General features: G+C 40.7%; 1 protein-coding gene across 1 annotated transcript in view; it reads right to left on the bottom strand.

Moving 5' to 3' along the window:
* The window catches only part of LOC126428008 (molybdenum cofactor sulfurase 3), a 184122-nt gene that overhangs the window by 113968 nt on the left and 57040 nt on the right, over positions 1–13114 (bottom strand). The window contains exons 4-5 of the mRNA XM_050089890.1: positions 10313–10555; positions 3316–3464 (exon numbers count right to left, since the gene is read on the bottom strand). Of these exons, the coding sequence (XP_049945847.1) occupies positions 3316–3464; positions 10313–10555 (392 nt within the window). The remainder of the gene's footprint in view (positions 1–3315; positions 3465–10312; positions 10556–13114) is intronic.

Raw genomic sequence — 13114 nt, 5'->3', positions numbered from 1 at the left:
TATGACAGGGTTATGTCTAAGGTTACACCCAGTTACTTTCAGACAGTATTGTACTGTAATGTGCAACTCCTGAACCTGACTCTAGGCTAGTAGTTTGACCCACTATTACAGAGTTATTTCTATCTTTGGTGGACGAAGTTCCGGGGCTGATTTTTGAAGTGATCTTTTGAAGGTCATTGTATAGGATGTCCTCCATGACAGCAAAATCTCTTCTTTCGGTGAGACTGATGTTGTGAAGTTGATGAATCTGTGAGCTGCAGCTTCTGAAAGGTCACAAATGTACGAGTTGAAGACAATTGAAGGACGACTGAAGTATGTGGCAAGCCACTATGGAGTTTATGAGTTTACTTAATCTGCTATGGACATTTTCTGCTTGAGTTTGCAAGAAAGCATTACTGATGAGGGTTTTGGGTTTTTTTTTTTTCAGTGTCATAACAGCCAAGAGATTATTGTACATTTTTCACTTTCTGCTGGACTCTATTTTCCAGAAAGGTCCTCAACAAAATACTCAAGAGTCAACAAAGAAAAAAAGCCAAAGGCTGTAATGGCACCTTTAACAAAATGACTATATTTTCCACTCCACAAAATTTGGCATATGCATTAAAGCAACAGCATCCTTTCTAAATAGACTTCTAACTTCTGAGAATCTACTTGAAAACTTTCTTTTGTTGTTCAAAGGTATCAGTTGTCAAACCACAAGCTATAGAAAATTCATTATTTCCAGGCAATTTTTAGTGACTTTATTGTTTTTACATATAATGTACTATGTGTTCTAATACTGTTATAAAATCTGTTCTGTTACAGTCAGGCCATAGTGACATCAGGCCAAAGTCACTAAAGATATACATTTTATTATTTTTTCATTTTTTATTAAATATAAGTATCTACATGTGTACTCTGCAAACCACTGTGAAGTGCATGGCAGAGGGTACACCCCATTCTACCAGTTATTAGTTTTTCCTGTTCCATTCACATATGGAGCATGGCAAAAACAATTTTAAATGCCTCTGTGCATGCTGTAATTAATTTAATCTTATCCTCACAATCCCTACAGGAGTAATATTTAGGAGTTTGTAGCTTACTGCTACAGTCATCATTGAAAGCCAGTTCTTGAAAATTTATTAATAGGCTTTTTCTCAGGATAGCTTCTGTCTGTCTTCAAGAGTTTGCCAGTTCAGTCTCTTCAGTATCTCTGTGACACTCTCCCATACATCAAAAATCCTGTGACCATTTACGGTGCCCTTCTCTGTATACATTCAATATCCACTGATAGTCTTATTTGGTATCATGAAAAGCCAGGCCTAGAAGTCAAAGGTGAAACTTCAAGAAGAATCAAATGTGGATAAATATACCCAACTGAGTGCTCCTAACAAAAAAATATTCATAGAACATAAGCTTCAGAAAACACAGATTTTTCTATCAGGAACTAAGATGATATGTGAAGAAAACAGAAAGATGTGAAAAACATAAAAGTACAGTATACAGTATAGAAAAAGGTTAGTGATGGCAAATATGCAAATACATACCAAAATGTATGCACGGTAACTGTCCTCAACAAATGCTGGTGTCTTTCCTTGGGAATCAGAGCAATATTGGGAGAGTCGAGAAGTTTCAGGATACAAGGTGAGTGATACAGAAAACAATTAACAATGAGGATGAAATAGCACACAAACATTGAATTTGTTTAGTAAAAGGGGAGATTACAGTACGAAGTTCATCTGGGGGAATAGAGGATTTATAATTTTTAATTCCTGTGTGTTGTGAAATAGAATTACATGCTGAATAAATTAACACACACACACACACACACACACACACACACACACACACACACACACCACCACCACCACCACCACCACCAACAACAACAACAACCCATTATTTCAGACAACAAGGAGCTTCTTGTGCTTCTACGACTTGGAGAACCACAACCTGAGGAAAGTATGAGGGTAATTCAGTAATTAAAGAGACAAGTTGGTCTGAGAAAAAGTGTTTATTTTTACAAAACAATACTACTTCTACTTTTCAACATAATACCCTTGAACATTTATGTACTTGTTCCAACGGGCTACAAGCTTTTTTATTCTGGCTACAAAGAACTCTATCTTGATGTTTGAACCAATTTCCCACAAACTTTTTCACGCCCTCATTATCCTGGATCCTCTTCCCACATAATGCCTCCTTCAGTGCACCAAACAAATCGAAATCATTAGGTGCTAAATCAGGACTGTAAGGGGGATGAGGCAGTACTTCCCAGCCCATTATGTTGATGGTTTCACGGGTTAGTTGAGCAATATGCGGACATGCATTGTCTTGCTGGAGACTCACACCTCTCCTCTGAGATCCATAATGTCTCTCTCTCATGGCTGGTTTCACTTTGTTTAAAAGCAAATCCGAGTAGAATTGGCTGTTCATTGTACACTGCTCTTTGAGAAAATCACAAAAAACTGGACCTTCAGCATCTCAAAACTCCGTCAACATGACTTTTCCTACTGATGCTTGGCTTTTGAATTTTTTCTTGACAGGTGAGTTGGTGTGCTTCCACTCCATGCTTTGTCTTTTTGATTCTGGCTCATAATAGTGAACCCTAGTTTCATCACAAGATCAAATTTTGTTGAGGAAGTGTTCACCTTCTCTTTCATAATGCACCTTTAGCTCTGTGCACACTCTCAAACTTCTTTCCTCATGTACCCGCGTAAACTCCTTTGGGGCCCATCTTGCACATGTTTTGTGGTACTTCAGCTTGTTACAAATAATGTTATTAACTGTACCAGTTCTATCTTGAACCTTATCAACTATCATTTCCACAGTCACACAGTGGTCGGTATGAATAAAGTCATCAATTCGACTTTCAAGTGAGGGAGTTGAAACTACAACTGGTCGGCCAGAACGGTGTTCGTCAGTCACCGAGTTGTGACCATTTTTGAACTGTTCTACGCACTTGTAAAAATTCATACAACCCTCACGATATTTTTGAGGTTATAAACAAAGCAATGTTGATACATCGGCTGATCAGGGCTCATCCCAATGACGCCAACTTAAAGCCATAACTAACAGTTTTTTCCCCAGACCAATTTATCTCTTCAGTTATTGAATGACCCTCATATATGTCTGGCTAATGGAACTCCCTAGTTTGCAACATGTCTAGTTGAAAGAGATTTTTGCAAGAGTGCTATACATTATCATACTGATAGCTGTTTAAGAAACTATTGATATAACAAATGTCCAGTCACTGGGATTCTAAACTCCTTCCACCAAATTAAAGTATCCCTTTGTGCGAGAATATGGTAATGAATTGTATAGAGCTGTACTCACCGCTCACTGATCTCGACTCGAGGCACGTGAAATCTCTCACTCGATAATGCAATCTGAACAGTCCCTCCTCCAAAGTAATCCCTTCTGAGGACAGCAGAACTGGAATTGCGTACAAGCAGAGCACCGAGACCAGTAGGGTAACCGAACATCTGAAAACAATGAAAATAATTTTCCAAGTGCAGTGAAACTGCTGTTTACCACTATAAATGGTTATGAATGCTTAATAAGACCCTTCTCTTCTCCATAACACAAATAAAATGTTTCAGCACCTAGCCTCATATCATCACAGACCATTCATTTGTGAAGTACATCCATTATATGTCAAAGTAATATGATTCAGTACTATTTTACCTGGTCTCTCCGGAAATTTGGAAGGTAGGAGATGAGGTATTGGTGGAAGTGAAGCTGTGAGGGCGGGTCACGAATTGTGCTCGAGTAGCTCAGTCCCCGCAAAAGGCAAAGGTTCCCAGTTTGAGTCTCTGTCTGACACACAGTTTTAATCTGCCTGGGAGTTTCATTAGACAGATTGTTTATCCTATATATATTCTTTCTCCTTATATACAACTTTAAATGAAACACACAACAACATGTTATTCCATTTTATTCCTCACAGTCAGTTTTAACAGAAGACAGCAAATTTTTATTTACAGTTTATCAGCTTATGATTAGAATACTACTAAAGAATCTGAATTGCCAAAAACTTTATAATCCTACCTGTCAGCAGATTAAAATTATGCAAAATACTGTCCTGAAGCTACTGTCCTCATAGACACAGCAGCTGGAGAGAGCTCTCTTGTGTCCTGTTTACCAATGATCCCAACCAATTTAAACAAGGCTCCAAGTCGGAAAGAGAAGGGAAAGGAAATAAACATAGAGCGGGAGAAGGAAAAGGTGGACAGAGGGAGGGAGAGGAGGAGGTTATGGACAGAGAGGGGGAGGAGGAGAATGACAGAGAGGAGGGGGGGGGGAGGAGAGCCAGCCATTGTGACCGAGCAGTTCTAGGCGCTCAGTCCGGAACCACGCAGCTGCTACAGTCACAGGTTCGAATCCTGCCTTGGGCACGGATGCGCATGATGTCCTTAGGTTAGTTAGGTTTATGTAGGGGACTGATGACCTCAGATGTGAAGTCCCATAGTGCTCAGAGCCATTTGAACCATTTGAAGAGGAGAATGACAGAGAGAGGGGGGAGGAGGAGAATGACACAGTGAGGGGGGAGGTGGTGAAAATGGACACAGAAAGGGGGAGAGGGAGGGGGAGGGGAAGGAATGGAGAAAGAGAGCAGGGCAGGAGGAGAGGGAAAGAGGGAGGGCGGATAGAGAGATTCGTATATACATTCAATTCCTATACATATTTAGCAACTGCGAAGCATTTCTCGGTTGGCTAATAATAAATTTAATTAAATTTAATAATAAATTTAATTACCAGTAGCATAAAAAGAGTAAACTGACTGCAAGATCAAACACCAGTGGTGCTGAATATTTAATGGTTGTGCAGGTGGGCCCAAAGAAATCAATCACCCATTATAGTTTTCAGGTATGTATTCTGGAACTGACAGTGACTTTATCCGAGAAATTCTGCTATGAAGATGACACTGTAATAGCCACTCAGAGCAAGACATTCGAAGAGGGGGAAACTACTCTGTCAACCGACCTTCAACTTCTTAAACAGTATTATACGAAATGGAGGCTCTGCCCCAATCCAAATAAAACTGAGGTAACCGTATTCCACGTGAACAATCGTGAGGCAAGACGAGAGTTACAAGTAACATTCTGCAATGAGCGACTGACGCACAACAGCCATCCAAAATATCTAGGAATAACTCTTGACCAGTCACTAACCTATAAAAAACACCTATAAATAACCAGTCAAAAGATAAAAAATTGAAATAACATATTAAGAAAGCTGACTGGAACCTCCTGGGGAGCTCAAGCTAACACCATACACACTGCAGCACAATCTCTTGTTTACTTGGTGGCAGAATACTGCGCCCCAGTCTGGTACGAGAGCTCACACACGAACAAAATAGATGTCAAGCTTAACACCACCATGAGGATTGTCTCAGGAACTCTGCAACTGACTCCACTTCCCTGGCTTCATGCCCTTTGCAATATAGCTCCTCCCTCCCTCAGAAGGCAACAAGCAGCTATCCGAGAATGGAAGAAAATTAATGATCCTCTGTCTCTGAAGATATACCTATCCGAAAAATATTGGACCATCTACCAACTACCCGCCTAAAATCCAGGAAACCTATATGGGAAGATGAAGTTCTCAAATTCCCAGAAAGGTACGACATAGCAAGGGAATGGAGGCAATACTGGTCACTGAATAATCACCATCCTCTCATCACTGATATTGATCCTTCGATACCAGTGGAAGGAATGCAAATGCCCAGAAGAACTTGGTGAGGAATTAATCGTATGAGGACTAACCACGGCAGGTGTAAGGCCATTCTCCACAAATGGAAACTCACTGACGATTCACGATGCGACTGTGGTGCAGAAGAAAAAACAATCCCTCACCTGATCTTCGAATGTCCTGCGAGGAGGTTTGAAGGAGGATGGATGGATATCATGAATGCTGCTCCACGTGCTGTTCAGTGAATGACCTGCTTAGATGTGGACATGTAATATCTTTAGTGGCTGTCTCGCTAATCTTTCACATATTGTTGTTTGCAATCAATCATTTAATAATATATTTGTAATTCATTTATTATATTAATTAATAGTATGTGTGCAATTTTACTCTGTAGATGCCATACGCCAAATAAATAAATAAGTGATTTTATCCAAGAAAGACCACAAGCACGTGCATACAAAATCATCTTAGATAATGAAATAATTGCCATAAATGTGTTGAGTCTGTAAATGTTACAGGAGGGATGATGTACAATGATAGGCATTTTTTTCTGCTTTTAAATATGTCCAATGGTACTACTGCAATTTCACCTTTTGAAGCTAAATACTTGGCAGCCATTTGGCATTTTACAGTTTTTTCAAATGAATTCTCCATTTGATACAATACGTACAATGAGATATTCGTAAAATGGTCTACTCCTACACAAGTAAACTTCTCACATTAAAAGAGCCACAAAGCTACATAATTGCCACCAACAGTGTTTGCAACATCCAACAACACTCGTGAATTTAGGATAACAACCATTAAATTTCAGCTGGTAAGGCTAAAATATGTTCAACAAACACTGTCTCAAACTTTTGATTGTTAAAAAGAGTATCTATTCTGTAATCTGTTTAAAGCACTGATCTCAGTTTTTTGTGTTTTTTCTTAGTGTCCTATGAAAGAACACTGTACACTCCATAGAAGTTTTGACATACAGCCTCACCTGTCTTTATCCAGTCAACAAGAACAGGAACAAAATTTCATTCAGATATGTGTTATGTGACGAATGTTGATGGAATTGAAGTTTATTATCAAAAAGGCCGAGACCTATCTAAGGTAACAGGACAAAATATTATTCACCCCTAAAGAGAGCACACTGTTCTCTTTGGAACACTGAGCACAGCATAGAACTGGTTCCAGGCAGCCACGTGCCCCCTCACCTCAGACACAACTCACAAAAGTTAAGTGGTGTGTTTGTGGCGGTTGATTGTATCGAATCAGAAGAGAAAGATAGGTAGACACTGAGATGTAACGGAATGGCAGAAAGAAGCTATGGCATTTCGATGTGCCCGTTACCACACTGGCCACAAAACTATTCGATCTGTTGTCGTTTTGACACGGACTATCCGACGTATCTACGAGGAATGGTGAACCGCCCACAAGCTGTGTAATGAGGCACAAGAACATTGGTCATAGCTGACCGTGGCCTGGAGATGAGAGTCACACCTTGTCAATGAGCACCAGTTTCAAACTTGAAAGGACTGCTACTGTGAGTGAATATACAGGGTGTTACACAAAGGTACGGCCAAACTTTCAGGAAACATTCCTCACACACAAAGAAAGAAAATATGTTATGTGGACATGTGTCCAGAAATGCTTACTTTCCATGTTAGAGCTCATTTTATTACTTCTCTTCGAATTACATTTATCATGCAATGGAAACTCACAGCAACAGAACATACCAGCGTGACTTCAAACACTTTGTTACAAGAAATGTTCAAAATGTCCTCCGGTAGCGAGGATACATGCATCCACCCTTCGTCGCATGGAATCCCTGATGCGCTGATGCAGTCCTGGAGAATGGCATATTGTATCACAGCCGTCCACAATACGAGCACGAAGAGTCTCTACATTTGGTACCGGGATTGCGTAGACTAGAGCTTTCAAATGCCCCCACAAATGAAAGTCAATAGGGTTGAGGTCAGGAGAGCGTGGAGGCCACGGAACTGGTCTGCTTCTACCAATCCATCGGTCACCGAATCTGTCGTTGAGAAGCGTACGAACACTTCGACTGAAATGTGCAGGAGCTCCATCGTGCATGAACCACATGTTGTTTCGTACTTGTAAAGGCACATGTTCTAACAGCACAGCTAGAGTATCCTGTATGAAATCACGGTGGTGAATCGAGGAAGTACAGAACATACTGACGAAACTAAAACGAGCTCTAACATGGAAATTAAGCATTTCCGGACACATGTCCACATAACATCTTTTCTTTATTTGTGTGTGAGGAATGTTACCTGAAAGTTTGTCCGTACCTTTTTGTAACACCCTGTAGGTCCATCTCTATGAGTTTATGACCAAACACTGTGAAAGCAAATGCATGCAACAGGGGCTCCAAGTTGGGTATCTCAGAAAAGGCCACAGGCCACAGCGGTACAGCTGCGCACTTTCAGTCAGTCAAACAACACAGAGTGGACAGTAGACTGGAGGTCTGTAGCGCGGACCGACGAGTCGTTACTCTGCCAGCTCACGAATGATGTGAAGCACCGAGTGCACAGCAGGACCTGCGATATGTGGAGGCTGTAGTCCAGGTCGGAGGCAGTACTGTGAGGCCCCTCCATTCAGATTACAATGAAAAAGAACAGTCTCGGTAACTTTTATTTAATTTAATCGTACGGCTAGGGCCCCCAGTCGGGCAGACCGTTCGCCGGGTGCCGGTCTTTCAATTTGATGCCACTTCGGTGACCTGCAGTCGATGAGGATGATGGTGATGACAGCACAACACCCAGTCCCTGGGCGGAGAAAATTCCCCGACCCAGCCGGGAATTGAACCCGGGCCCAGAGGAGTGACAATCCGTCACACTGACCATTCAGTTACTAGGGGTAGACATTCTCGGTAACTGAGCATTGCCTCTCTTTCTATATCTTCATTACGAGTATGTTTTCGACACCCCTCTCTTCCCAGATGACAACAACCACATTCACAGGCTAGCTCACATGTGTGCCCTGTTTGACGAACACTCGGACTCACTGTCGCATCTCGACTGGCTCGTGAAATCGCACAGAAAATGTGTGGGACTATTTGGAACAGAGGGTGAAACACTGCAGTGAATGTGTTCGAAGTCTGGTAGTGCTACCAGATGTAATCACCAGTGGGTTACTTCAGCTGCATACAGCATACCTGACGAAACTCACGGACAGCCTAGCACGTCAATCAGGGTTGGAGATGTACGAGATGCGCAAAATACTCTCAGACTTCAAAATGTATGTAACAGTTCCAATTCCAAAGAAAACAGGTGCTCACAGATGCGAATATTACTGAACTATCAGTTGTTATTGTTGCAAAACACTGACACGAATTTGTACAAAAGAATACAAAAATTGGTAGAAGCTGACTCTGCGGAAGGTCAGTTTCAATTCTGGATAAATATAGCAACATGTGAGGCATTACTGACTCTATGAATTATCTTAGAAGATAGGTTACAGAAAGGCAAATCTTCATTTATAGCTACTGCAGATTTGAAAAAAAGCTTTTGACAATGTTGACTGGAATACTCTCTTTGAAATTCTGAAGGTAGCAGAGGTAAAATAAAGGGAACAAAAGACTATTTATGCTTGTGTACAAATCAGGTGGCAGTTATAAGAGTCAGGGAGCGCGAAAGGAAAGCAGTGGTTGAGAAGGGACTGAGACGGGATTGTAGCATGTCAAAGAGGATATAAGATAAATGTCAACAAAAGCAAAACAAGGGTACTGGAACATAGTCAAATTAGATCAGGTGAGGCTGAGGGAATTAGATTAGGAAACAAGTCGCTAAAGGTAGTAGATAAGGTTTGCTATTTGGGCAGTAAAATAACTGATGGTGCCTGAAGTACGGAGAATATGACATTTAGACTGGCAATGGAAAGAAAAGTGTTTCTGAAGAAGATAAATTTGTCAACATCTGACTTTTCCACAGTTATTTAAATGGATTGTAGCTAGGGATGGAAGTGAAATGTGGGTGAGCAACAGTTTAGAAAAGAAGAGAATAGAAGCTTTTGAAACTTGCTGCTACAGAAGAATGCTAGAGATCTGATGGGTATATTGTGTAACTAATGAGGAACTACCGAATAGAAACATGCAGAAAAGAAATTTGTGACAGAACCTGGGTAGAAGAAGGGGTCAATTGGTAGAATACATTCTAAGACATCAAAGGATCACCAGTTGAGTACTGGAGGGAAGTGTGTGTGTGTGTGTGTGGTGGGGGGGGGGGGGGGGTGTAATTGTAGAGGTAGTCCAAGAGATGAATACGGTAAACAAATTCAGATGGATATAGGATGCAGTAGTTATTTGGATAGAGGTTAGCACGCACAAGATAGAGTAGATGGTCTGCATCAAACCAGTCTTTGTACTGCAGACCTCAACAACAACAACAACAACAAGGCTACAGGTGATGGTACATGGCATGGGTTGCAACGTTTCCTGTAAGGGGGGCAGGGGGGGCGACCTGTTATTTGTCCACTATGCTTACACTCTGCTAGTACTCTTTTTACAAAGAAATAAAGATTCAATTAATATACACTGCATTAATAATATGTACTACATTACAGAACCAAATGTGCAGCAAAAGAGAGAGAGAGAGAGAGAGAGTCAGCTTTATGAGTGAGACTTTGAGAGTACCTTGTAAAATGACACAGAAACAAAGTCTGGTGCCACGTGCGACAGATCCAGTGATGGCATTGCTGCAGCATCCAGCAAACAGAACCACTTTGAAGAACCAGTTGACCTGATACCAGGAAGCTTATTCAAACTGCCACGATGCACACTTTCAACCCAAGATAGTGGGTAGCGCACGCCGCAGAAATTGCTCTGCGCTGGATACACAAAAAGGGAGTTGCTGCTTGGTACCTCAGTTTCATGTATCTGTAAGGAAGAGCACAAAATAATTCAGTGCATCTAAAATAACTTTCCTGTAATGATCTCACTGGCAGAGAGGCAAATATATTGCAAGAGGTGTAGATCTGTAAACAACTGGAATTGCCTTTCTGTTCTACATTCTTACGTGGTAATGAAACATGTCACAACATTACGTGAGTAATAATTAAATGTATCTAACAACAACAACAACTATAAAAAATAATAATATTTTTCATCATATTATTATACAAGGTGATTCTTATTAACATACAAAAACCCTGAAGTGATGTACTTGACACTGAGAAAAGTAATTTAAGACACGTGGGGATGAAAAGGTCAGGAAACACCCCAAAAGCGGATGACACATGTTGGACATGTGACGTGACTGGAAGATGTACCTCGCCACTTATGAACTGGTGGAGCCCGTCTGTCTATTGCAGCTGATCATCCTAACTCAAGTCAAGTATTCACGTCAGTGTGGCTCTGTGCCTGCATGCGAGACTTTAGCGCGTGGCGGCTCAGGGTTCGAGTCTTGTGTCGAGCAGGCAGTATTTTTTTGTAGTGTGCTACACAATTGTGTGTTTACATTGAGGTAAGATTTATTATTGTATTTACCGGTATCGCAATCTCTGCCGGTTAGTTTCAAAGTACAGAAGAACAGAAACCTGCCATATTGTGTGACAAGAAAATAAGTATAAGCCTCTAAATTGCATTGCTATAGTTCAATTCTTTTATCTTGATGGTTCGCACATGCCCGACCAGACGCGGGAGATTGCTGCGTTGCCAGTTGTACGCGCCAGGAGAAGCAGCGCCATAGTATAGTTCGCAAACTTACATTTAGGGGGGGAGCGCGCAGTTTATGAAGTAAAGCCACCATGGCTGCATTAACCCTTTCGCTGCTACAGAGACGTTCTCCCTGCATTCCACGACGTGCGCGATTTTGTCATCATTACACTGCTCGCCTGTGCAGACGCATGGTGTTTCGACTGCTTTGACACACTTTATCATTTGATTTCACAAAAACTATTTGGCCCAAAAATTTGATATTTACACATCTTCTTGACTGATACCTCCCTCCCTCCCCCCCCCCCCCCCCCCCCCCCATAAATGACTTAATTTTGTTTCAAAGTTCAACGCAGTTATTGTGCAGCATTATATGTAGTAAACCATTGCACGAAATTTTGAAGAGTTTGCAGAGGTAAAAGTCCATAGCATATACTTTCCGTATGGTCGATTTTAGTTGCCACTAGAAATTTTAAAAAATTACATTCAAATGAATAATTCATGAAGTAAGACACTTCGATATTGTTTTTAAATAAAAAAAATATTAAACACCAAACAAGGCTTGAACTCAGAACCTTTCACTCAGTAGCCATACACTTTAACAATTATGCTAACGCAGCTCGTCATTCAATATATGTCCCGGAGGGCTTTAAAATCTAACGAAAAATAACGACACACACTGTTGGTATGACTATGAATTACTCACGTTTCGTTGAAGTACAATAGGAAATAAACAATTACCGCTGTTCTTTATTGCGAAAAAGCGGTTAGTGACAATGATACAAATACCTTTCCTTGCTATTGCCTTAATTAGGAGGCTTATTGCTTGTTTGGCTTAATTAATAGAATATGAAGCAATTGGTATAAAGAATGCTTTTTCCAAACTTTCTATAAAAGAAAGTCTGCTATCAAGACACTGCTTTTGTTCAATTACTTTATTTATGACTGAACGTTTCTAAAACTTAAGGCACTCGTCTGTGCTCTGCACTGCAGTCGAGCTCTGGCAACGTCATTCCCTGTTCATTGGCCGACTGTGTTTTGTGACGTCAGATGCGCAGTACGAACCTAAACTCGGCCACCATCATAAATGACACCCACTTTAGCAGTAAATGATGGACATGTTCTTTGTTGAATAAAGTCTGTAAACAAAAAAGAAGGGACAAAAGGAAAAAAAAACCACAGAATTAGAACAGATTTTCTTGGTTCCAGTGAGGACAATAATGTTGTAACTTTTACTATGTTTTCAACAGATAACGTTTACCGAATCTGTTTGAAGACAAAGTAGCCTAGCAGTAGTGCTGCCCCCTACCGTCAAGGGTAGGTGGATAAACAAAGTCTGTGTGTGTGGTGAGGTATGTCATGTGGTGACATCACACGTTCAGCATTTGTCATCCACTTTCGGGGTATTTCCTAACATTTGCAGCTCCATGTGTCTCGTATAAAATTTCTTGTCTCAGTGTCATCTACACTGTTTTGGAGCTTCCTAGACATTAATAAGAACCAACCTGTATAAAATGTTAATTTCAAACTGCTAATGACAAAAAATAAATGGGGAAAAGAACACTAATGGGCTATTGTTAAAAGCCATCACACCATTCTCTTGAAACGATATGAGAAAATCAAAAATCAGGGTAGCCACACCAATATCTTTAAGTGGATTCATTTTTAAATCGTAACCACAAGGGTGACTAATCCATTAAATTTCAGGTGTGCAACCTTTTTTTCTTTTTTTAATATTTCAGCTGTATACTAACCAGACATCTTCTGAGTGAGCTGACATCC

Source organism: Schistocerca serialis, chromosome 12 (assembly GCF_023864345.2).
Source record: "Schistocerca serialis cubense isolate TAMUIC-IGC-003099 chromosome 12, iqSchSeri2.2, whole genome shotgun sequence".
Taxonomy (NCBI): domain Eukaryota; kingdom Metazoa; phylum Arthropoda; class Insecta; order Orthoptera; family Acrididae; genus Schistocerca; species Schistocerca serialis.
Note: the sequence above shows the minus strand (reverse complement) of the source record. Positions and strands in the feature narration are given on the sequence as shown.